This window comes from Gopherus flavomarginatus, chromosome 4 (genome assembly GCF_025201925.1).
Source record: "Gopherus flavomarginatus isolate rGopFla2 chromosome 4, rGopFla2.mat.asm, whole genome shotgun sequence".
NCBI classification, from domain to species: Eukaryota; Metazoa; Chordata; order Testudines; family Testudinidae; genus Gopherus; species Gopherus flavomarginatus.
This window is the reverse complement of record NC_066620.1, coordinates 101,809,401-101,835,627: the sequence shown is the minus strand read 5'-3', so window position 1 is coordinate 101,835,627 and position 26,227 is coordinate 101,809,401. Positions and strand designations below refer to the sequence as shown.

General features: G+C 44.0%; 1 protein-coding gene across 2 annotated transcripts in view; it reads left to right on the top strand.

Annotated features, from left to right (window-relative positions):
* The window catches only part of AKAP12 (A-kinase anchoring protein 12), a 138,363-nt gene that overhangs the window by 16,661 nt on the left and 95,475 nt on the right, over positions 1 to 26,227 (top strand). The window contains exon 1 of one of the 2 annotated variants that reach the window (XM_050949402.1): positions 22,736 to 22,915. The exons of the other annotated variant lie outside the window; for it this stretch is intronic. Within the exon in view, the coding sequence (XP_050805359.1) occupies positions 22,751 to 22,915 (165 nt within the window). The 5' untranslated portion in view covers positions 22,736 to 22,750. Of the gene's footprint in view, positions 1 to 22,735; positions 22,916 to 26,227 lie in introns of those variants that run through there. 2 annotated transcript variants of the gene reach the window in all.

Sequence of the window (26,227 nt, the reverse complement as noted above, 5' to 3'; positions counted from 1 at the left end):
CTCCGGTGGACCTCCCGCATGCTTTTCTGCAGACGGTCAGCTGGTCCAGTGGCTCTGGTGGAGCTGCCACAGGCATGGCTGCGGACGGTCTGCTGGTCCCGTGGCTCCGGTGGAGCTGCCGCAGGCGTGTCTGCCGCCCTCCCAGCAACCGGCAGAGCGCCCCCCGCGGCGTGCCGCCCCAAGCACGCACTTGGCGCGCTGTGGCCTGGAGCCGGCCCTGACGCTATCCTTGGAAGCCAAAAAAATCTTACTGTGTTATAGGTGAAACCGCGTTATATCAAACTTGCTTTGATCCGCTGGAGTGCGCAGCTCCGCCCCCCGGAGCACTGCTTTACCGCGTGATATCTGAATTTGTGTTATATCCAGTCGCGTTATATCGGGGTAGAGGTGTATTTAAATTGTAAGAGCTAGAAACATAGTTTTTAGAAACCAGAGAGAGCCTGGACTTTGAGAACTACAGGCAAAGCTGTCTAAATGTATTAAAACTGAAGAACTGGTATATTTATCATGCCAATAGACTTAGATTTTTCTAGCCAAACATAACAAAAAATCTGAGCGATCTTGTCCTTACATTAGCACTGACAGATTATCAGTCATACTATTAAAAAAGGATGATGCAAGGCTAGTGTATATCTTACTCCCCATTATGATTCCTTTTATAATAACCATCTTTCTAACAGCACCTCTTCTGAAGACTGACTGCCTGACTCCCACAGATGGTGTTATGATTAGTATGCAGTTAAATTGCTGTGGTCAGATAAGGTTTCGATTAAATGATGGAACTCTTTTCATAAGAGCTGGAAATGAATACAGACTAAAGTGTGCTGTTGATTAGTGCCAATGAAGGTCACCTGTCCCATTTGTTCTAATGTTAGGATTAGTTTCAAAACAGTTCTGATAGTTTATTTACTTTTTATAATCATTTAAAAAAAATTACTGACAACTACTGTTAATTAATTTTTTGTTGCCTAAATAAAGAAATTAATTGGTATACAATTTGTTACATGCATGAACAGTGAAATTATCCTACTACTGATTATATATTTGACAAAGAAGGTTACACTGCTGTGCAAATCTGGTTATTAAAGCTATATTAGGCACATCTCTATTTGCAAATTAATAGTCCCAAGTCACTGATATCGCACACAAGTTCACTAATAGTTTATTTGAATATAGCATTCAATAATGTTTGTTGCTTTTAAGGACTAAAAGCTACATAAGTTGGTCAACATGTTCTCTTCACTTCTCCAAACCCCTTTGAAATAAAGTTGTTGTCATGAGATCCTCTATCTGTTACAGGAAAATAGGTACCAAGAAAATAAGTGTACTTTCAGATGCTTTAGTTTGATGCTGTACTTTGTGTGCTCTAGCTAATCTATATAATAACTCTGTGAATCATCACTTAATAAAGGCCCATGATCAACTGTGTATTTAATTGCTTTTGTATATGAAATGTAAAGATAATTTTCAGAGCAGAGTGAATTGCTTTTTCTTCTACTATTTCACATACTGTCATAATTTATTCTCAGTATGAACAAATATAGCTATTTTGTAGGGGAAATGTAAAGGATGTTGATAAATTATTGTTCTGTCTACACAGGCATTAAACTAACAGACGTATGGTGAGGAGTGGCACTTAGAAGTCAGTGGAAAATGGGGATATTGCCAATCGTCCATGATTGCTAGATTGTCTGGTGGAAATAATGTAGAGTTAAAGAATATACTGTATTTCTTTTCTATATTGTCCTAACACACTTGGTTGTTGTGTCATGTGCATGGTAATACTTCCTTTTTTTCTCAATGAGAAACTGATACACAAGGGGAAATGTTGTTGTCTCCTGAAAAGGCATGTATACAACACCAGGCATAGTACTGAATACCCCGTCGGAAAACTGTTAATGCTGATTGGAGAAGCAAACTAAGGTTTTTGGTCAATCTGCATGGAAATTGAAACTGGTGCAGCTGTCCTCTTACCTTTTCTACTAATAACCTCGGAAAAAATGTGATCCCTTATTGTGATCTATTTAGTTGATGCAGACAGTAAAAAACCAAACTGAAAGTAATGCATGTAAATACTGAATGTGTAATATTCCATATGAAGCAGCACACACACTGCAAGCCTGAGGGTATGGCTACACTTACATTTGTGCAGCGCTGGGAGTTACATCTGTGTTCGTACAGCTGTGTAGGGACAGCGCTGCAGTGTGGCCACACTGACAGCTACCAGCGCTGCAGTGTGGCCACATTTTCAGCATTTGCAGCGCTGTTGGGAGTGGTGCATTGTGGTCTGCTATCCCACAGAGCACCTCGTCCCATTTTGGCGCTGTGGGTTGTGGGAAGGGAACGGAAGGGTGGGGTCATTCCGCTTCCTGTCCCAACGCCCCGTGGTGCATCGCTACAGATTCCAGCAGTTTGGCACCATTGTGAGTCTGCAGCACGATTTCTGTTAGAAATGGAGCCCGAGCTGCTGAGGACCTTGCTGATGAATGTTGCCAGCACATCACGTTTGGCAGTAGAGCTATTCCTTCAGCTCCAAAGTGACGGTGAGGAGTCAGACGATGATATTGATTTGCCTGATGCGCAAAACACTAAATTGCTTGTGGCAGTAACGGACGTGCTCAGCACAGTGGAACGCCGCCTTTGGGCTTGGGAGACAAGCAGTGAGTGGTGGGATCACATCGTCCTGCAAGTCTGGGATGACGAGCAGTGGCTGCAGAACTTTCGGATGAGAAAAGCCACTTTCATGGGAATGTGTGAGGAGCTCGCCCCCACCCTGCGGCATAAGGACACGAGATTGAGAGCTGCCCTGCTAGTGGAGAAGCGGGTGGCTATTGCAATCTGGAAGCTGGCAACTCCAGACAGCTACCGATCGGTTGCGAACCAGTTTGGAGTGGGAAAGTCGACTGTTGGAATAGTATTGATGCAAGTTTGCAGGGCCATTAATCGCATCCTGCTAAGAACAACCGTGACTCTGGGGAACGTGCAGGACATTGTGGATGGCTTTGCACAAATGGGTTTCCCTAACTGTGGGGGGGCGATAGATGGGACGCATATTCCTATTCTGGCACCACCCCACCTGGCATCCGAGTACATTAATCGGAAGGGGTATTTCTCCGTGGTTCTGCAAGCGCTTGTGGATCACCGTGGGCGTTTCACTGACATTTACTCAGGCTGGCCTGGAAAGGTGCATGATGCACGCATCTTTCGGAACAGTGCCCTGTTCAGGAAGCTGCAGGCCGGGACTTTTTTCCAAGACCGCAAGATCACAGTAGGGGATGTCAAAATGCCCATTGTGATCCTTGGAGACCCCGCTTATCCCTTAATGCCATGGCTCATGAAACCGTATACAGGGAAGCTTGACAGGAGCAAGGACCTCTTGCTGAGACGGTGCAGAATGACTGTGGAGTGTGCTTTTGGCCGTTTAAAGGGACGCTGAAGGTGTCTATATGGGAAGCTAGACTTGGAGGAAAGCAGCATCCCCGCTGTTATATCTGCGTGCTGTACCCTCCATAATATTTGTGAAGGGAAGGGAGAAACATTCAGTGAGGAATGGACCTCCGAGGTTCAACGCCTAGAGGCTGAATTTGAACAGCCAGAGAGCAGGGCTACTAGAGAGGCCCAGCACAGGGCTTCAAGGATTAGGGATGCCTTAAGGGAGCAATTTGAGGCTGAAAGCCAACAGTAATGTTTGGTGCCTTGCACAGGTGTGAAGTGCAGTGGTTATAATGATTTGCAGTGCCTGTTTTTCCCTTGGGGTACAGTATTTTTCGCTTTCTGCAATAATAAAAACTGTTTTAAAAGCCAAGAAATCATTTATTCAAAACACAGTACATAAAAGGGCAGGGGGGTAGGGTGGTGAACTATACATTCAGAGGTTTGAATATGTCCTGCCTGGATTGCTGTGCAATGCCTGCTGCACTTCAGGATTAATATGCTGCATGGTGATGAGGGTTGAGTGCATAGGGTAAGGGTCGAAGTTCTCAGGGCTGGTAGGTGAACGTACAGGTGTTGGGGGCAGCTGGTGGTGGTAAGAACCAGGCTGCTGGAGAAAGGTGTTTTGAGCAAACACTGGGGCACAAGGGGGAGAGCTTTGGGGGGAGGGGTTAGCTCAGTACTGATCGGCCTGCATGGCTACGAGAGACTGCATACAGTCCGTTTGGTGTGCCAGGAGGCTTCTCAGCTGCTTTGTGCTTTTCTTGGTAGCCAATTCCTTTCTCCTGCTTTGTGTTTCCCTCCACTGATGCATTTTCTCTCTCCAGTCCTGAAGCCTCTTACTCTCTCTGCCATACTGATTCATAACTGCTTTCACCAAATCTTCTTTGCTTTTCCTTGGTTTACGCCTCAAGTTCTGTAATTTTTCAGCAGGCTGTGATAGGGCCAGAGGATTCAAGGACACTGAAAAAAACAGAAATAGAAACATTTAATACAGAGGCTGCATTGTTTATTATCACAGTGAAGGAGTTTGTAGACTATTTGTAGCATCATTTACACATAGCAAACATAGCACAGAGAGGCCACAGCAGCGAAGACATGGTGAGTAATGGGGTGAGTGTTTCTGCCGCGACTCACCTGGGAAGGGGAGCTGCTTGAGTCAGGGCTCACCGGGGGTTCTGTGCATTGGGGAAAGCAGAGAGCAGCTGCGGGGAAAGTGCACTGAACACCACCCCCACAATTGCCACAGCAGTTACTCCTCTGGGAAGGGGAGCTGCTTGAGTCAGGGCTCACTGCATTGGGGAAAGCAGAGAGCAGCTGGGGGGAAAGTGCACTGAACACTATCCCTACATTTTCAACAGGATTTTCTGCTGCCTGATATATCACTGCTGCGTGTTACCTGGGAAGAGAGGGAGGGTCTTCTACAGCAATGTGGATTCCGCCCTGGTCCCTATGCAGCTTGCCTGTGTGCAGCAATGGTCCCCCCACCCCTCGCGGCACAGTGGTGCGGACGCATTAGCCTGACCGGGACAAGGACCATGGTAGCTCTCCCTATAAACTTGCGCAAGCACATTGCCCACGCTCTGGCTGAAACTTTTGAAGAGATTACTGAGGCCGATTACAGAGACGTGATAGACCAAATCAATGGACTATTCCACATCTAGGCATGCATGCATGCAGCCATAACCCCCCCCCTCCCAAAACATTTCCATCCTTAAAATAAAAGCTGCTTACCAGAAACCCGCTCCTCTGCTTCTTCACCAACAAGTTCCAGCTGCTGCGACTGGCTAGCTTCCTCCTGGCTTGAGAAGAGCTCCTGGCTGCATGCCTCCTGGGACTCTGGGGTGTCTCCCTCCACCCCAGTAGCCTCACTCTTGACTTCCTCTACACCCTCCCCCACTTCTCCCTGCTCTGAACTCTCCATCGTGGTCCTCGGATTGGCAGTGGGGTCACACCCAAGTATGGCATCCAGCTCCTTGTAAAAACGGCAGGTCGTGGGGGCAGCTCCTGAGTGGCGGTTTCCCTCATGGGCTTTGCAATAGGCACTGTGCAGCTCCTTTACTTTAACCCTGCACTGCAACACATCCCATTCATGGCCCCTTTGCAGCAAGGACTTTGATGTCTGCCCATAGGTATCATAATTTCTACGGCTGGAGCACAGCTGTGACTGCACAGCTTCCTCACCCCAAACACTGATGATGTTCTGCAGCTCGGAAGTGTTCCATGCTGGCGCTCGTTTGGGGCGTGGAGGCATGGTCACTGATTGATTGATTGCACTCCACACCTGGCTGAGCAAACAGGAAGGGGATTTTTAAAATTCCCGGGGCATTTAAAGGGCGGGTCATCTGAGCCCAGGGCAGTGGAGTGCAAAACAATGAGCAGAGTGGCTGAAAAGGTATGCTGAGATACCTCCTAATACCCTGGAGGCCAATAAAAGTGCTTTTGGTGGCCACACTTGATGACTAGCGCTGCATCACCGGCGCTGGAATCGCTACACCCCAAGCAGAACAGGTGTACAGCCAGCGCTGCAGCCAGGGAGTTGCAGCGCTGGCTGTGCTTTGCAAGTGTGGACACAGAGTGAGTTGCAGCGCTGTAACCCCATCACCAGCGCTGCAACTCTCAAGTGTAGCCAAGCCCTGGGAATAGTTTGCTTAGTGATATGTTGTGGAATGTTCAAGTGTTTAGCTTTTAGGAAAGTTTGGAGATTGGTTACAGATTATGCTATGGCCTGATACAATTCTGTTCGCTAAGGAAAAATAAAATTTCCAAAAAGGTAAAGAAATATATTCAAATCAATAAGTCAGTGATAAATGGCTGTGTTGGGCTTTTTCTATCACTAAAGGGGAAGTAATTTGACAGTTTAAAAAATTCCCAAAACACAACAGCTTTGAAACCATTGGTGAGTGACTTGTTCTATTTTAATTTAACTACTTTCATTTTCCCTATAAAACTGTTTTGAAAAATTCATTATCTAAAGATACCGCTCCTGGGTCTCTGCTATTGAGCATGACACTGACAGAACTCATTAATCACTTAGGACTTGATCCAAAAGTCCACTGACGTAAATGGGAGATTTTCCATTTATTTGGGTGGGCTTTAAATCAGGCCCTTAAAGTTCTTTTGGTCCCAAAGGGCAATGGTAGCAAGGTGGAGCTGTGAGCCAGGCGGTCTGCAGTTGGTCATGTGTCACCTGCTCATCTTAACTGCTACTCTGGGAACTTTTTAGTATGTCCCTTGTTGGCCGCTGGAGCCCTGTCTTTACCAGCTGCTGCTGTAGTTCTCCCCACAGAATTACAGAACTGTGAAATCTGTGTCTTTTGTGTTTTGCCACTGTACTGTGGTGCCTTAGTTTGTTCTTTGCTGCAGAGCCAGTAACTTTGGCACTTTAGTAACAGTTTAATAGCAACTGACTTTGTGCTTTGGTGCTATGGTTCTGTTGCTTAGTGTCCATGTCAGCACTTTGGCATTTCTTGTGGTTATAGGACTATATTAGATGTTATGTTGCACTCCATGGGTAGTGCTATGTTTTAAGTGCTACAATGCTCTCGCTTTTGTTCTCTAACACTTCAGTTCAGTGCACCATCTCAATTTCTATGGCGTTTTGTTTATTTATTTATTTATTTTATTTTATTTTATTTTTATTTTTTTTCTGTTGCGGGATGTTCCCCTTGTCATTCCTTCCTCAGAAGCAGGGAAGATCACTCACCGACTTCAAACCCTGTTGATAAACAGTCCAGTGTTTGTTGTCTCATTTGCTTCAGAGTAAATCACAATATTGTGAGATCCGAGATAAGTTTTGCAGCTGTTTCCTCCGGGGCTGAGAAAATATAGAGAGTGCCTCTGTTTCTCACTCAGAATACTTCAGTAAGTCTGGTGCAAGGCTGACCCAAAGAATAAACTCTTGAAGCTGGAGTCAACCAATACTGCCAAGTTCTGTAACTACCGAGTACGTAAACTCAACTTTTTTCCCCATGCTGTGCTATCTTTGGAACAGAGGGCTTTGTCAACACTTTTGGAGCTCTGATACTTGAAGCTGGTGGTACTGAGCTCTGGAGCATTGGCTGAACAGGCCAAGACACGGGGTGTGAAGAGGGAGCCAGCAAGTCTCTGACACACACTATCATAGCCCTGAAATCCAAGTGCCTTTGCTACAAAGCCACCTGATTTCTTCCTCTTTCATTTATGGTTTTGAGGTACAGAGGGAGATGGTGATTCGCCATACCAGTACATCCATCTAAATTCATGGACTTACTCAGTGTGCAAAACTAATCTGGTCTGCTGGGAGTCTGGGTGGGAGGGAGCTTTGCATTGCATTGAGAGGAGGAAGTGTGCGGAGAAAGGTTTGATGAATAGTGTACAGTCTGGCTGGGATCTATGTGAGCTTCCTGCTTGTAGACTATCCAGCCAGCCCAACAGTTACAGAGCTGGGAATATGTAATAACAGGTCTTCACCATGTAATTCTATTTCTCTCCTGCTTCCTGAATAGCCCTGCTGCCCTAGCCTGACTTAATATCAGGGATTGGCTGGGAACTGTGGAGAGAGGAGTTGGAAGGAGAGAAAGGTAGTAGGGTGTGCAGTAAGGCCAAGGAGACAGCATCAGAGAATGGAAATATGTCAAATTCTGTCTCATCCATTAGCTTCTTATGGCATATGTAAAATTTGTTATGACACTATGACATGGTGTTATGATGAGGGAATAACTTTTGATCTGTATAATTTTTAAATTCCAAAAGTGGCTTATTTTTGAAATGTGGTGCTAATGTAATAGCATGTTACTTTGGCACTTGTAGAGACTCTGCTTATAAAGCAGTAATGAGGCTAAATTTCAAAACTGGATGATTTTTTGTTTGTTTCATATGCTCTAGAAATGTTTTCTCAAGAAAATGTCTGAGAAAACTCAATTGCCCCTATTGTGAAAAATAGGAAGCTTTGGTTTAATCATTAAATGTAGTGGCAGAGGGGATTTTGATCCTGTTTGAAGGGCCTGATCCAATATTCACTGAATTCAGTGGAAGATCTTCTGTTGACTTTAATGTAAGTTAGATCAGGCCCTAAGTGAACAGCTCAGTGCAATCTTAACTATTGAATTTCTACTGATGTCTCCATACATACATACCTGTATACATATATACACACAAACAAAAATTGGGAAGTTTTCAAAATATTTTACTATCATCTCACTTAATTCTAACCCATTTTTCTGTCATTAAAAACTATTTAACCAGTACTGAAAAAAAAATCTTTTTAAGATAGGAGGACTGAAAAAATCTTTCCAAATTATTTTACTTTTATCCAGAAAAGGCTACTGTTGGAAGGATTTCCTTGTCAAAACAGAGTAAATTTATTAAATTAAAATTGATCTTATGGGATGTTAAATATGATGGTGTCAAATCCATATATTATATTACACATTAGTTTTTTAAAGAGTTATGATTTGTCACTTTTTTCTTCATATTTATGTTTGTAGTTGTTGCTCTTTGTAGCATGGTTAAAAACCACCACTCTGAGTTCTTAGCAAGAAAGTTGATGATTTAGGCCCCAGTCCTGAAAATACTCATGTGCTTAACTTTACACAGGTAAATAGTGTCATTGAACTCTATAGGGCTACTTCTGTGCATAAAGTTAAGAGCCTGCATATATGTTTGCATGATCAGGACTTTAAACTGTAATCATGCACAGTGTCCAATTAGGAAATCTCTCAGATTGCTGATTCTTAGCAAAAATAGGTTCCTGGTTTCTGGTCATCATTGGGCCAGATTTTCAAACATATTTAGATGCCTAACAATTTTTGAAAATCCCAGTAGGTGCCTATTTGCATTTTTAAATGCCTAAATAACTTTTGAAAATTTGACATCCCTCCATGTCCTTCAAATTTTTAGAATTGGTGGATCTCATCCTTTCTCATCTTTTTTTAGTCGTAGAAAGGAAGAGGAAAACATGCTTTCCTGCCTTTTCAAGTCCCAATTCATTTCTCAACTTTGAACTAGTCCAAAATAACGAAAATATTCTTCCTGCACCTACTAGCTAAACTGAAACTGAAGTAATTAAGGCAAAAGCTTTTCTGCACAACAGAAACTGAAAGTACTTACATTTGGGAAAATGTAGATACCAGCATTTGCTGCACTGTAAAGATTGAAACTGAAAATTAGTCACTTACTACAGTAAATGACATTGTGACATGTTTATAAAGCTGGAGTTGACCTCAGAAGTTAAATGTCTTCCTCTTATTTTGCATATGATTAAAAAAGCAGCACCCCTTTAATTCATTAATTTGAGGAAGAAGCATTTTTAATTCATTTAGATTACTTTCACAGATTATGTATAATCTTAGGCTTTAACATAGGTTGCCATGAGTTCATATTTAATTTTAGACAGGGTTATTTTTAAAAAGGAAAATGTATTTAATTTAAATTTAAAAAATCTGATTTTTTGTTTTGTTTTGTGTTTTAATTACTGATTTTTATCCATGATGGCTTGAAGACCAGCTGAAATTTTTTGCTTTTGTTGAATGGCCACATGGAAACTAACTAAATAAAATACCCTGTTCTCTCTCTGTAAGGCTTTTCTTTGTAAAAATGTCTAGGTTTCTTTTTGTCAATATCATTATGAGTAATGCTGCCCTTGTTAGGAGGAGAATTGTGATAGCATTAGCGACCTTGAGTCTTCAGTGAATTTGGAGAAACTCCTGGATATTTTTGTCATGCTAAACCAAGTTAAAATTCATTGGCTAAGGGCTTGGGTCAGCCACTTTTTAAAAATACATACTATTTGAATCGTTACATCAAACTTAAATTGTAATGTTATTTACTTGCACATAAACATTCCTAGCTTTCCTGCATTGACAGTGCTGCATATTTCTTTAGCTAGTCTATTGCTTCATAGTTTGGATGATCATGTAGTATTTTTTAGCTGATCTGAGCAAAGGTGCAGGATTACAGCTGTCTTAGTAAGCAGTTCTGATAAGGATGAGGCAATGCAGTTCCACTCTGTCTAGCTCTTCAGCACACTCTTGCAGTTATTCAGTGTAACCTCCTATTGTGCATAGTTTGCCCAGCATCACACAAAGAAACAGGATAGCTTAATAAAACTGGGAGTGGCTGATTTTAGATTACAAAATATGATGAACTGTCCAGGAGTCTTCAACTGAATATTTGTTGTTTAAAAAAGCTTTCATTTGGTTAGGGTCTTAGAAATTTTTCTAACACAGACTTTTCCCCTAAATTTATAATATTATATATATATATATATATATATATATATATATATATATGCTAGAAGCTCATTTTTATGTAAAGATACTACATAACTATTTTCTTTTTTATTTTAAATAACATTTTAATATTTTTTAAAAAGCAGAAGACATCCTTTCTTTGCTCCTCCCAGCCTCCCCGCAAACAACAAAATGTTGTTCATGCTGTCATTTTTAATGCCTTTTCGTTTGTCAAGGTTAGGAACAGGGAAGGACAGGGCTGGACACTGGGTGGATCTATGGGAGTTTCAGTGACACCAACTTAGATTTATTTAAAAACTTGTCTTGATTGTACAAGGACTGTAAAGTTACTAAAACCCTGAAAACAGAGAAGAAAGAAAGTGGATCCCCCCTTTCATAGTGGCAACTACTTCTGCAGCTGTTTAAAGGTGAGTTGGTTCCAAAAGCTTGAGAGTCAGAGAGGACTGTTGTTTGTGGATTAAGATGTAAAATATGGTTACTAATCTGTGACTTCAGGAAATTTGTCAGTATTCAGTAATATTGATATGCAGAGGCAAGAGTGCTTATTCATCAAACTCCCATGTACATTTATATACAAAAGAGAGAATGGAATGTCCTCTTGCACTTGTAAAATCAAATTTATTTTCAAGCAAGCACACACAAGGGAGAAAGGGTGCAGTGGGAAAAAGGAGCAGAAACCTCTTTGGGGTGCCTGTTTGTTTTTGTTCTGTTTTCTGTATTAATTATATCTTTCTTGGTATTTATTTCAGAATTGTTCTAGGTGTTGGTGGGGGAAGCCATCTGAGTTAAGTATGAAGTTTAACTCAGTGGGTAGGATACCAAACTGACAGCCATTGGCAGAGGCAGGATTAAAATTCAGATCTTTCTGGTTTGCATAAGTTCACCCCTCTGTGCCTCAGTTTTCCCCACTTGTAAAATAGCCAATGATTAGGACCCTATCATCCACAGTCCATTTTGGTCAATTTCACAGTCATAAGATTTTTAAAAATAATAAATTTCATGATTTCTGCTACTTAAATTTGAAATTTCTTGGTGTAATTGTAGGGGTCCTGACCCAAAAAGGAGTTGTGTGTGGGTGTGTGTGTGTAGGGGGAGTTTGCAAGGTTATTGTAGGGGGAGCTGTGGTAATGCTGCCCTTATTTCTGTGCTGCTGCTGACAGTGGCTCTGCCTTCAGAGTTGGGCAGCTGGAGAGTGGTGGCTGCTGGCCGGTAGCCCAGCTCTGAAGGCAGAGCCGCTTCCAGCAGCAGCACAGAAGTAAGCATGGCATGGTATGGTATTGCCACCCTTACTTCTGTGCTGCTGCCAGCAGAGCTGGGCCCTCAGTCAGCAGCCGCCACTCTCCAGCTGCCCAGAAGTAAGGCAGCTCAGAAATAAGGGTAGCAGTACCGCAACCCTCCTAAATAACCTTATGACACGCCCCCACCCCTCTGCTACTCACTTTTGGATCAAGACCCACAAGTTGAGAAATGCTGGTCTCCCCTATGAAATTTGTATAATATAGAGTAAAAGCACACAGAAGACCAGATTTCATGGAGGGAGATGAGATTTCACAGTGTGTGACTTGTTTTTCATGGCCGTGAATTTGGTAGGGCCCTATCAATGATACATCTTCAGGAGCTGTGACTGTATATTTCCATTTGAAGGAAATGCAGTAGATTTGTTAATGTGTATCCCCAATAAGTCAAGACTGTAAATACGTAGTTTATTAAGGTTCTTTCTGAAAACACATATGAAGATATGTGTTTGGGGGGAGGAGGGGATTCAATAATTTAAAAATCATGCCCTACATTTTCCATACGGTCTCCTTTCTTTACCAAATCTATGCAAGACTTTTTGGTAGCACTTCAACATTTTATTTTCCATGTTTATTGCAGAAACACCCTCTACATTCATAACGTGGAGTGGTAGTTGAGCCTGGACAATACATGCTCTGATTAAAATTTACTTAATAGTCTTTTGGTTTAATATTAAAATGCACATTTACAATTCAGGCCTTAATTTTTTGTCTTCATTTAGTAAAATGGCAGGTACATTCAAAGTACAGTATTTACCAGATAGCCAGCATTCTGTCACTTTTGTATTTCATCAGAATGCTCTGTTTTAATCAAAACCTTGAGTGGGAAGGAGAAGTTCATGCCTATCAGCAGCTCTGAAGGAAATGCCCTGACAACTGTCAGTCTTCCCTTTGGTCAGATACCCATGTGACGTTGCACTCTATATGATTTTATGAAAATATGCTGCTGAGTGTGAATATAATGTAAAATATGCTTCATCCAAACTGTCTCTTGTGAGATATCATTACAAAGCTTATAATCTACTGAGTGTGGTCATCCTATTTGTATAAATGTATGACTCTTGTATCTGAAACTAGAAATATGAAGTATACCTTTGAGGGCCTACTGTAATTACGCAAAGTGTGGGCCATTAATGGTGGTTTGAAATCTTGATGGCTCCCATCAACCAGGACAGTTGACTGTGGATGGCTCTGTTTGCAGGCAGGCCTTCCTGTGAGTCAGGCTGGGAGGAATGAAGGCTTCGGTGTCACAGGACATGTGACCATGTCTCCTGTTACTGCAATCCATCTTAAACCTGGTGCTTTTCCATTTAGAAGGAGGGGTGGGGACCCAGAGAGACAAAGATTCCCGTCTTGTGCCAAAGCCATATAAGGGGGCGGAACAGAACAAAGAGAGTTGCAATCATGAGAACTCCCCAAGCTACCACCTGAGCTGGAACAAGGGCTGTACCAGAGGAAGGGATTGTGCCCAGACTAGGAAGTCGTCCAGTCTGTGATAGAAGCTTACTGAAATATCTCAGAGGGTGAGATTTTATCTGTATTCAGTTTTATTACTATATTAGGCATAGGCTTGCATGTTTTATTTTATTTTGATTGGTAATTCACTTTGTTCTGTCTGTTACTACTTGGAACCACTTAAATCCTACTTTCTGTATTTAATAAAACCACTTTTTACTTATTAACTCAGAGTAGGGAGGGCAAACAGCTGTACATATCTCTCTATCAGTGTTATAGAGGGCAAACAATTTATGAGTTTACCTCGTATAAGCTTTATACAGGATTAAACTGATTTATTTGGGGTTTAGACCCCATTAGGAGTTGGGCATCTGAGTGTTAAAGTTGCTTTCCGTTAAGTCTGCAGCTTTGAGGCATGTGGTTCAGACCCTGGGTCTCTGTTGGAGCAGACTGGCGTGTCTGGCTCAACAAGACAGGGCTCTGGAGTCCCAAACTGGCAGGGAAAGCAGGGGCAGAAGTTGTCTTAGCACATCAGTTGGCAGCCCGGAGGGGGTTTCTGTGATCCAGCTCGTCACAACCCATTTGAATGATTGATTTTGAAATTTGATGCTTCATGCTATCCAGGCTAAATAGCAGTGAAGGGATTAAGGGTATGTCTACACTTTGAGCTGGGGTATAATTCCCAATTTGAGGAGACATATGGTGTTAGCTCTGATTCAGCTAGGGCACTAAAAACAGAATGTAGCTGCGACTGCGCAACTGGCGCGAGGGACCAGGTGCCCTGAATACATGCCTATGGTCTTGGACAGTACTTGGAACTGAGCCCTTCATGCCAGTCAGGCTGCTGCAATTATACACTATTTTTAGTGCTCTAGGTTAACCAGAGCTAGCACGAGTATGTCCCTGCAGGCTGGGAATCTCAGCCAGGGGAGGTACCCACAGGTGGGTCTCATCTCTCCCTCAAGTGGCTGTGCAGGGGAAGAAGTCTTATCCCTCCCCAGCCCAGTCAGGCAGCTAGGAACCTCCACCGTTCCTAGCAGCATGAGGGAGGTCAGGCCCACCTCCAGGAACCTCCCCCAGCTGTAGGAAGCTCCGCAGCTCCTGCCTTCAGAGCCCAGCTCTGAAGGCAGTGAAGAAGTGAGGATGGCAATCCAACATCCTCTTACAACAGCTTTGGGATACCCCCCCATCCCCTTTTGAATCAGGACCCCATGGTTACAACATCTTGAAATTTCAGATGTAAATCATGAAACTGACCAATTTTAAGACTCTGTGGCTGTGAAATTGACCAAAGTGAATTGTGAATTTGGTAGGGCCCTAGTGACGGGAAGCCATCAGAGTTGTTTGTCTGCTTTCCTTCCTACGTGCAGGTCAGCTCATAACTGAATTAACTATCTGCTTGAAAGTTCTCTGGAATTCAAGAAATCATTTCAAATCCAGACTTATCACTGAGCTTTTTTTATTGGCATACAATCTAACTACACTTGAGTTGATTAGGCTCAAATATAGGGAGTGGGTACAGGGTATACCACACATCCAAAGTTATACAGCAAACATCTTCCTTATATACATTTACACATTACATGGCATTTACTATACATTGCATCACACATTTTGAGATTGGTTTGATCATTTCATAGGAATCAATCTCTGTACAATATGCTCTGTCCATGCAGGATTTAGAGCAGATGTGTACACTTATCACGCTGCAGCTGCAGTGCTGATGCACTGGTGCAGCTGTGCAGCTTTAGTACTTCAGTGAAGATGCTACTAAGCTGACAGGAGAGCTCCCGTCACCATACTTAATCCACCTCTGTGCGAGATGGTAGCTATGTCAACGAGAGAAGCCCTCTTGTCAACATAATAATGCTCTCTACGTGGGGATGGGGGAGGAGGTCAGTATAATTGCATCGCTCAGAGGTGTGGATTTTTCACACCCCTGAATGACGTAGTTACACCAATATATGTTTATAGTGTAGACCTGGACTTACTCTTTACCTCATCTTATGTTCCAGGCTTATTTTATCCATTTTTATCTTGTCCAATGTAAATGGTTCCTTGGGTGTTCTCCCTTATTTGAGCTAGTGCAGATTTTCTGTTTCTAGCCTGCTGATCCATTTACCGCCCTAATCCTGTCTCCCAAGAAATGAGGCATCACCCATATTTAATTACTCATGTCAAGCGAGGCCTACAATATTTAAGAAATAATGTAACTATATTGAAGTTTATACCTTTATGGTCTTAAGTTTAAAAAGAATCACTGGGGAGTAATATTTACTTAGGCTGTGTCTGCATTACACAGTTTTTAGTGGCATGGCTGTGTCGCTACAGCCATGCCACTAAAAGTCGTGCAGTGTGGCCACTGTTTGTCAGCTCTCCTGCCGACAAAAGCTTCCACCCCCAATGAGTGGCATTTGCATGGTCGGCAGGAGCGCTTCTGCCAAGAACGCGTTGTTTACACTGGCACTTGTCACGGCAAAACTTGTGTCTTTGGGTTTTTGTGTGGGAGTGGTGGGTTTAAGACCTCTGAAAGACAAAAGAGTTTTGTCATTCAATTGCCAGTGTAGACATAGCCTTAGTGACAGCTAATTAATGCTGTAGGGAGTTGCCACCCCTCCCTGGTTAGCTGGTGATATAATGCAAGGCTCAATTGTATACCATAGCCCCCATCACAGAACAATCCATGGAAAATCATCAAAGACAACTGCAAACAATTAAAACAACTTGGAGGTAATAAAGGAACATTACAATGACAAGGGATTGCCCTGTGTGTGAATAGAGACAAAAGACTGTTTCATTATAACAGAGGAGGGAGAGGCACTCTGTATCCCTTCACTGAGGAGACATCTTGTAGAGCGTGGAGGTGTTTTTCATGAAACAATGGATCCTGGTTTCTGGGAGGCCAACCAGTTTTGCATCAGACTGAACTTTAGGTGAGATTCCTACTTTATGGGCTAGGAAAGATAACTACTGATAAGCATAGGCCCTAGTTTGCATTTTGTGGTTTTGTTTTATATTGTAACCACTTATTTTCATGGCTCCCTCTTGTTTCCAGTGGAACTTCTATTCTCTTTTAAATAAATCTTCTGTTTCATTATAAGTGATTGCAAGTATTGTGTGTTATAAGGGAGCAGTGGTTTAAGGTAAAACTGGCAAACGGGTTACTGTTCCTTTGGAGCAGAAGATCTGGGATTTTTGTGAGTAGCCAGTTTTAGATCTGGATATCTGGGAATGCTTCAAGGGGACTCAGGGTCTGGGTTGCACCTACTGCTAACCTGCAATGCAAAGCTAGGGCTAGTATATCTTGGAGGAGAGTGCTTGAGTTGTTTCAGAGTAGCAGCCGTGTTAGTCTGTATCCGCAAAAAGAACAGGAGTACTTGTGGCACCTTAGAGACTAACAAATTTATTTGAGCATAAGCTTTCGTGGTCTACAGCCCACTTCATCGGATGCATAGAATGGAACATGTAGCAAGGAGCTATGTATACATACAGAGAACATGGAAAGGTGGGGGTTGTCCCACTCACTTTAAGAGGCTAAAATTAATTAAGAAGAGCTATAATCAGCAGGAGAGAAAAACAACTTTTGAAGTGATAATAAAGGGCCATGGCTACACTGACGCTTTACAGCGCTGCAACTTTCGCGCTCAGGGGTGTGAAAAAACACCCCCCTGAGCGCTGCAAGATACAGCGCTGTAAAGCCTCAGTGTAATCAGTGCTGCAGCGCTGGGAGCACGGCTCCCAGCACTGCAAGCTACACCCGTAGAGAATGTGGTTTACGTGCAGCGCTGGGAGAGCTCCGACCACTTTGAAATTTCAAGTGTAGCCATACCCAAAATAGCCCATTGCAGACACTTTGACAACAAGGTGTGAGTATACTCAACATGGGGAAATAGATTCAATGTGTATAATGGCTCAGCCATTCCCAGTCTCTATTCAAACCTGAGTTCATGGTGTCTAATTTGCATATTAATTCAAGTTCAGCGGTTTCTTGTTGGAGTCTGTTTTTGAAGCTTTTCTGTTGCAATATTGCCACTTTTAAGTCTGTTACTGAGTGACCCGAGAGGTTGAAGTGTTCTCCCACAGGTTTTTAAATGTTGTGATTCCTGATGTCAGATTTGTGTCCATTTATTCTTTTTCATAGAGACTGTCCAGTTTGGCCAATGTACATGGCAGAGAGGCATTGCTGGCATATGATGGCATATATCACATTGGTAGCTGTGCAGGTGAATGAGCCCCTGATGGCATGGCTGATGTGATTAGGTCTTATAATGGTGTCACTTGAATAGATATGTTGACATAGCTGGCGTCGGGCTTTGTTGTAAGGATAAGTTCCTGGGTTAGTGTTTTTTTTCTGTAGTGTGTGGTTGCTGGTTATTATTTGCTTCAAGTTAGGGGGCTGTCTGTAAGCGAGGACAGGTCTGTCTCCCAAGATCTGTGAGAGTGAGGGATCATCTTTCAGGATAGGTTGTAGATTTTTGATGCACTGGAGAGGTTTTAGTTGGGGGCTGTAGGTGATGGCTAGAGGCTTTCTGTTATTTTCTTTGTTGGGCCTGTCCTGTAGCAGGTGACTTCTGGGTACTCTTCTGGCTCTGTCAATCTGTTTTTTCACTTCAACAGATGGGTATTGTAGTTTTAAGAATGCTTGATAGAGATTTGTAGGTTAGGTGTTTGTCTCTGTCTGAGGGATTGGAGCAAATACGGTTGTATCTTAGAGCTTGGCTGTAGACAATGGATCATGTAGTGTGTCCTGGATGGAAGCTGGAGGCATGTAGGTAAGTATAGCAGTTAGTAGGTTTCCAGTATAGGGGGGTGATTATGTGACCATCGCTTATTAGCACAGTAGTGTCAAGAAAATGGACCGCTTGTGTGGATTGGTCTACGCTGAGGTTGATGATGGAATGGCAATTGTTGAAATCATAGTGGAATTCCTCAAGGGCTTCTTTTCCATGGGTCCAGATGATGAAGATGTCATCAATCAAGTGCAAGTAGAGTAGGAGTATTAGGGGATGAGAGCTGAGGAAGCGTTGTTCTAAGTCAGCCATAAAAATGTTGGCATACTGTGGGGCCATGCGGGTATCCATAGCAGTGCCGCTGACTTGAAGGTATATATTGTCCCCAAATGTGAAATAGTTGTGGGTGAGGACAAAGTCACAAAATTCAGCCACCAGGTTTGCTGTGACATTATCAGGGATACTGTTTCTGATAGCCTGTAGCCCATCTTTGTGTGGGATGTTGGTGTAGAGGGCTTCTACACTGATGACAAAGAAACAGGGAGTAAAACATTTAACAGAACTAGGAGAACTTTGATTAAACAATAAATAAATTGGCAAGGGGCCTCAGGAGTGGTTACAGTTCCTAAAACTATCACTTTTATTTATAATTTGACTAGGCTATAAATTAATTGCATCTTTTAAGTAAGAGTAGAAAATGGAAAGGAACAATGGAGAAAGAATCTTTTAAAAAGTGATATGCTTATTGTTGAGGGGTATGCGGTTAAATAATGTAGACTATGCTTGTAAAATAGGTAAGAAACTTAAATATTATGTAACATGTATTGTAACATCCAGTTACACAATCTAAGCAGAAACCTTTTAATCAAGGAAAAATAATCATTACCTATGATTTCAAAATAATGTATTTTGTTTTCTGTCTCATTATGAATGGACATATATTCTCTCTACTTCATTTGCAGTGATTCTGGCATTTTGGCTTACTGTTATTTAGGACATTTTCCCCTAGGCAGTAGTTGTCTGTGCATGCCAGGAAGAGAATGGTCCATAGAACTTCAGTGTGTGCGATTTCAGAGCAACTGATATCCAAAGAGCTTGGCAGCAGACAGTAGTTTATGAGAGAGAAGGGAGAAAGATGAGTCAGTCTTTGTGAAATCACCTGGGACAACACAAACACAAGTTGAGGAAAATAAAATTTTTAATTGTTTTATTTTAAACTAAATGATTGAATGATCACTTATGAGTGAAGGCACTTCCGAGCTATGTCAGCTAAAAGAACCGGTCACAACTCTGTTTGCCAAAGTTGCAAGATAAAACTGCAAAAAATGTAAGGCAAATGAGTGTAGGTACCACTTGATTTTAAAACTAGAGAGCACTGTAATAAAGTGCTAATTTTGACCAACTGTTTATTACAGTTTATACAGTAGGTTAATAGCCTCATAGACTTAAAAAAACAAGACACCTGAATTAAGTTTGTTGCTGAAAAGTTGCTGCTATGTGCTTCTCCTTCCTATGTCCTAGTGCAGTGGTTCTCAATGTTTCCAGACTACTGTACCCCTTTTGGGAGTCTGATTTGTCTTGCATATCCCAAGTTTCACCTCACTTAAAAACTACTTGCTTACAAAATCAGACATAAAAGTACAGAAGTGTCACAGCACACTATCACTGAAAAATTGCTTGTGTTATCATTTTTACCATATACAGTAATTATAAAATAAATAGATTGGAATATAAATATTGTATTTACAGTTCAGTGTGATACTTGAGCATATTTTTCACTTATGAGCCTTGTCTAAAGTCAGATCCCCAGGCGGCAGGGCTAAAGCCCGAGCCCCACTGCCAGGGGATGACGCATGTAACCTAGCTTTGCGGGGCCCCCTATGGCATGGGGCTGCAGGGAATTGCTCTGCTTGCCATCCCTTAATGCCAGCCCTGCACTTGTGACTCCCCTTAACCTGTCCTGTAACCACCCCCCCACCCCAGGAGGTTTCAACCCCCAGATTGAGAAATACTGATCTAGATGAGTTGAGTACCCCCAGGAAGACCTCTGTGTACCCCCAGGGGTATGCTTTCCCTGGTTGAGAACCACTGCCCTAATGTGGTCATATATTTTACCAATGCCTGTGGTTATTTACCTTTTGTTTTTTTGAATCACAAGATTTTTTTTTATTGTCAAGAAAAAATCACTGGAAGCCAATTTTCCACTACACTCTGGGACTATTTATGCCTACTTGGCTGTATAAAGGAGGCAGAAAGAGTCCCAAGGGAAAATCCCCTGTAAAGGAGTTCCACCTGCTAGTGTAGAGCTGCACGAACATCCCTGTGCTGGCGTCTCTCCTGGACCCCTGTGTCAGAGGTGGGGAAGAGGCATGGCTGAAAGCACACTGTGCCCCAGGTATTCTCTACTTTTTACAGCCACATTGGTCCTTGAGAAATATTGTGTAAGTTATGGCAGTGCTGGAACACTTGTGACTTACACAGAAATAGAGCTGGCTAGAATTTGGAATGTCTGTACTGATTGAAATTCCAAATTAAAAATAAAATAAATTCCCAAACAGAACAAAACCTCCAATTTTGAAATTTTCTGCAGAACAGGAATTTTAAAGTTTCTGTTCAAAAAAGTCAAAATAACACTTTGTTTTGACCTTTTCTAAATGTTTCTGAGGCTCCCTGAGCCACCTTGAGTGCTGGCACCCTACCAGGTTGGAAGCCAAGCACTTTTGAGAGCCTGGAAGACTCGACTCTGAAGTAGTCATCCTGGAGGGCTGCCCTGGAGCCAGGAGTCTGAACTCGCCCAAAGCCAGGGAATGGAAGCCTTGGGAGGCTAGTCAGGCAAGGAGGCAGGAGCCACGGAGCTCATGATGCTGAGGAGCTGTGAGTTTGGGAGCCAGGGGCCCTTGTCAGCCTGCCATGTGGACTGCCAAGAACCAGGGGAAGCCCAGAAGCCCTGGGAACCCAGGCTACCAAAGTAGCTGAAAGAAACCTGGGAGTTTGGTAGCCTTTATTAGCAGAGTGCACTCAGGAGAGTTTGGATTGAGGAGTTTGTCACCGAGGGACAATAAATGGGTTAATTAGGTTAGTGCTGAAAACCCCCAGTTTCTGACCTAAAGATATGTAGATCTCTCTCTTTTTATTTGATATAATATATATATATATAATATAAAAAGAGGGAGAGAGATGTAACGATAACCTAGGATTGGGGTTCAGAGAAGCCCATCAGCAGATTAACTAGGGGATTATTCTGATTTTACATAAACCGGTTTTATAAAACAGATTGTATAAAGTCGAGTGCACACGGCCACACTAAGCACATTAATTCGGCGGTGTGCGTCCATGGTCCGAGGCTAGCGTTGATTTCCGGAGCGTTGCACTGTGGGTAGCTATTCCATAGCTATCCCATAGTTCCTGCAGTCTCCCCCGCCCCTTAGAATTCTGGGTTGAGAGCCCAGTGGCTGATGGGGCAAAAATCATTGTCGCTGGTGGTTCTGGGTAAATGTCGTCAGTCATTCCTTCCTCTGGGAAAGCAAAGGCAGACAATCATTTCGCGCGCTTTTTCCCTGGATTGCCCTGGCAGACACCATAGCACGGCAACCATGGAGCCCGTTCAGCTTTTTTTTTACAGTCACCGTATGTGTACTGGATGCCACTGACAGAGGCGATACTCCAGCGCTACACAGCAGCATTCATTTGCTTTTGCATGATAGCAGAGACGGTTATCTGTCATTCTGTACTGTCTGCTGCTATCATGGGTGCTCCTGGCTGAGGTCGGCTGGGGGCGCAAAGGCAAAAATGGGAATGACTCCCCGAGTCAATCCCTCCTTTATGGTTTCTAAAAATTAGAGTCAGTCCTGCCTAGAACATGGGGCAAGTGTGTTAGAGAACCAGTGTATCAGAGAGCACAGCTGCTCCGTGCCAGATCCCGCAGAAAGGATGAACTGCATGCCATTCACGGGGGGTGCCCCTGCAACAACCCCACCTGTTGCTTCCCTGCTCCCCCAACCTTCCTGGGCTACCGTGGCAGTGTCCCCCCCATTTGTGTCATGAAATTATAAAGAATGCAGGAATAAGAAACAGTGACTTGTTAGTGAGATAAAATGAGGGGGAGGCAGCCTCCTGCCGCTATGACAGTCCAGGCAGGACATTAAGCGGTGCGAGGGAGAGGAGCCCAGCATGCCGCTGCTATGATAGTCCAGGCAGGACAGAATCTTTTCTTTACACAGGAAAGGGAGGGGGCTGATAGAGCTCAGCCCCCAGTTGCTATGATGAAGACGGTTACCAGCCGTTCTGTACCATCTACTGAGAATGACCGAGAATCATTCCTATTTTCACTCAGGCGCCTCCGGCCAGCCTCACCTGAAGCCAGCCAGGAGCACTCACAGGTTGATAACAAGGAAGGCTACCAGTCGTACTTCACCATCTGCCACTGGGCCGGGGAGAAGAGTGGATACTGCTCTTCACTGCTGCAGCATCGCGTCTACCAACAGCATTCAGTAGACATAGGGTGACATTGAAAGAAGTCAAGAAACAATTTCTTTCCCTTTTCTTTCACGTGTGGGGGGGGGGGAGGGAGTAAATTGTCGAACTATACCCTGAACCACTCCAGACAATGTGTTTGAACCTACAGACATTGGGAGCTCAGCCAAGAATGCAAATACTTTTCGGAGACTGCTGGGGACTGCGGGATAGCTGGAGTCCTCAGTACTCCCTCCCTCCCTCCGTGAGCGTCCATTTGAGTCTCTGGCTTCCCGTTACGCTTGTCACGCAGCACTGTGTAGCCTGTAGATTTTTTTTTTCAAACGCTTTGGCATTTCATCTTCTGTAACGGAGCTTTGCTAGAACAGATTTGTCTCCCCATACAGCGATCAGATCCAGTATCTCCCGTACGGTCCATGCTGGAGCTCTTTTTGGATTTGGGACTGCATCGCCACCCGTGCTGATCAGAGCTCCACGCTGGGCAAACAGGAAATAAAAATCAAAATTTTGCTGGGCTTTTCCTGTTTACCTGACCACTGCATCCGAGTTGAGATTGCTGTCTAGAGCGGTCACAGTGGTGCACTGTGGGATACCGCCCGGAGGCCAATACCATCGATTTGCGGCCACACTAACCCTAATCCGATATGATAATACCGATTTTAGTGCTGCTCCTCTCGTCGGGGAGGAGTACAGAAACTGATTTAAAGAGCCCTTTATATCGCTATAGGATATAGCTTTATACCGCTCTAGACAGCAATCTCAACTCGGATGCAGTGGTCTGGTAAACAGGAAAAGCCCAGCAAAATTTTGATTTTTATTTCCTGTTTGCCCAGCGTGGAGCTCTGATCAGCACGGGTGGCGATGCAGTCCCAAATCCAAAAAGAGCTCCAGCATGGACCGTACGGGAGATACTGGATCTGATCGCTGTATGGGGAAACAAATCTGTTCTATCAAAGCTCCGTTACAGAAGATGAAATGCCAAAGCGTTTGAAAAAAAAATCTACAGGCTACACAGTGCTGCGTGACAAGCGTAACGGGAAGCCAGAGACTCGAATGGACGCTCATGGAAGGAGGGAGGGAGTACTGAGGACTCCAGCTATCCCGCAGTCCACAGCAGTCTCCGAAAAGTATATCGCCCTAGGATAGAGCTTTATGGGTATGTCTACACTAGAAATGCCACAGCAGCACAGCTGCAATGCTATCATGTTGACATTACAACAAAGGAAAGGGATTTTTCCATTGTGGTAGTAAATCCAAGAGGCACTAGCTAGGTTGATGGAAGAATTCTTCCATTGAGCTGAAGGTATCTATACCAGGGCTTAGGTTGGCTTAATTACATTGCACAAGGCATGAATTTTTTCATGGCTCTGAACAATGTAGTTAAGCCAGCCTAACTTTGTGGTGTAGACACCACTAAGTTTACCACATGGAGGGCAGAATGTGACCAAGAGATATACCTGATGCAAATAATTTGGTGGCCTAGTCCCCACAGCTTAAGTACAACACCTTGAGTTACTGAAGTGGAGGAGCAGAGAGACTGAATTATTTACAGATAGCATAGAGGGACATTATAGAGCAAATCCACCACTGAATTGGCTGTTCTAATCCTCCCATTAAGAAATCTGGTCTCAGAACTGGAGGGACAAATGAAAGACGGAGGGACACAACTTCCAATAGTTAGTAGACGCTGGACATTCCTCATACACCATGGAGTTCTCCCCCAAACAGTGGGTTCCACTTGTGAGACAGACATGCTATGGCAGGGGACTGCAACCTTTCAGATGTGGTGTGCCCAGTCTTCATTTTTTCACTCTAGTTTAAGGTTTCACGTGCCAGTAATACATTTTAACGTTTTTAGAAGGTCTCTTTCTATAAGTCTATAATATATAACTAAACCATTGTTGTATGTAAAGTAAATAAGATTTTAACAGTGTTTAGAAGCTTCATTTAAAATTAAATTAAAATGCAGAGCCCCCCAGACCGGTGGCCAGGACCCAGGCAGTACAAGTGCCACTGAAAATGAGCTTGTGTGCTGCCTTTGGCACATGTGCCATAGGTTGCCTGCAGTTGATCTAAATGGACAGTCCCTATAGATTTCGCCCTTTCTGGCTCCCATCTCTCCCTTCAATATTGATCCACCCAGACACCCCAGATACTTTTCAAGTTCAGCATGTGCATTTAAGAGGAAAAGCAGTGACTGTACCAGCAACAGGGTGGGGGACGGGAGATACTGCTACCACATAAAGGAGCATTAGGAGATTCTTTCAAATGAACCTGTGCACCGAATACTCTTATTGACACAGTGCACAGGGGAGTTTCAGCTTCTCCCTTTCGATGATGCTAATGGTTCAGAGAAGCAGCTCAGCTGCAACTCTTGACATGAAACTGACACAGCAGGGACTGGAGCTCTTAGAAGCAGCCCCTAAGACCCAGGTCCCGGCTCCCCAAAGAACTCATATGGCTGCTTTTAGGGACTACTGCGCTCCCCACTGCCTTCCCCTTTGAGATGCAGATCCCCTGCAATGCAAAACCTACCCAGATCACTCCGCAGTTTGCGCATTTTAAAGCTGAACTCTCTTGGGGGCTGAAAGGTGCTCAGACGGGGCGCCACTCTCTCCTGAGCTGAAGTGCCACTGTGTTAGGATGCGCAGACACAGCAAGAGCCTCCCTCTCTCCATCTGCTCTTTCCAGAGGCTGCAAAACCCCTCCAACCCCACCGCTGCCTGGCTGGCTCAGGGGACCGGGGGCACGGCCCCCTCCTGAGCTGATGCAGTGCCAGAGAAGGGGAGAGGAGCATGAGAGCATGAGGCGGCAGCGAGGCCATGCAAAGCAGGGTCTAGTTGTGACTCACAGCACCTTGCACCAGTCCAGACTCCCCCTTTAGACTCCAGGGTCCAGGAGAGAGTCGCACAAGCTGCTCATGCAGCATCTGGGAGCCCTAACGCAGCTGCTTCTCAGAGCCCAGTTCTCCCAGTGCTCCCCAAACCCCGTGGGCACGGGTTTCGGAACTCACATCCAAGATCACCGAGGTGTCTTTCCGCTGCCCCACAGGGAAGAATCCCTGTCCGGTGGCTGCCTGCCCTTCCTGGAGGAATTCCCTGTCAGAGAGCAGCGGGCTGAGTGGGGCCGGCAGCCGGGACCTGAGTCCAGCAGCAGGCTGAGCCGCTCAGCCCACCGCCAGCCTGGGGTCCCGGCCACTGGGCCCAGTCAGCCCATTGCCGGCCCGGGGTTTCTTTCACCCAGGCCGGCAGTGGGCTGAGCGGGGCCGGCAGCCAGGAGCTCAGCTGGCAGCAGTGTGCCATTAAAAATCAGCTCGCATGCCACCTTTGGCACGCGTGCTGTAGGTTGCCGACACCTGTGCTATGGTGATGAAGGGTATTCAGTTATTAGACATAGCAATAGCTGGGTAGATAGTTATGAAGAGCATCATTCCGTGATTTGCCCACCATGCAAAATGGTGGTAGTAGATCTTAAGAGATGTTTTTGAACAGATTTCTAGTGAGTGCTGAGGAGAAGCCTACCAGCAATGTAAGAGAGAGGACTTGGAAGCTAAATTTAAATTACTATGAAATGACTTAGGTTTAGCAAATGTATGGAAGCTTTCTCTGAA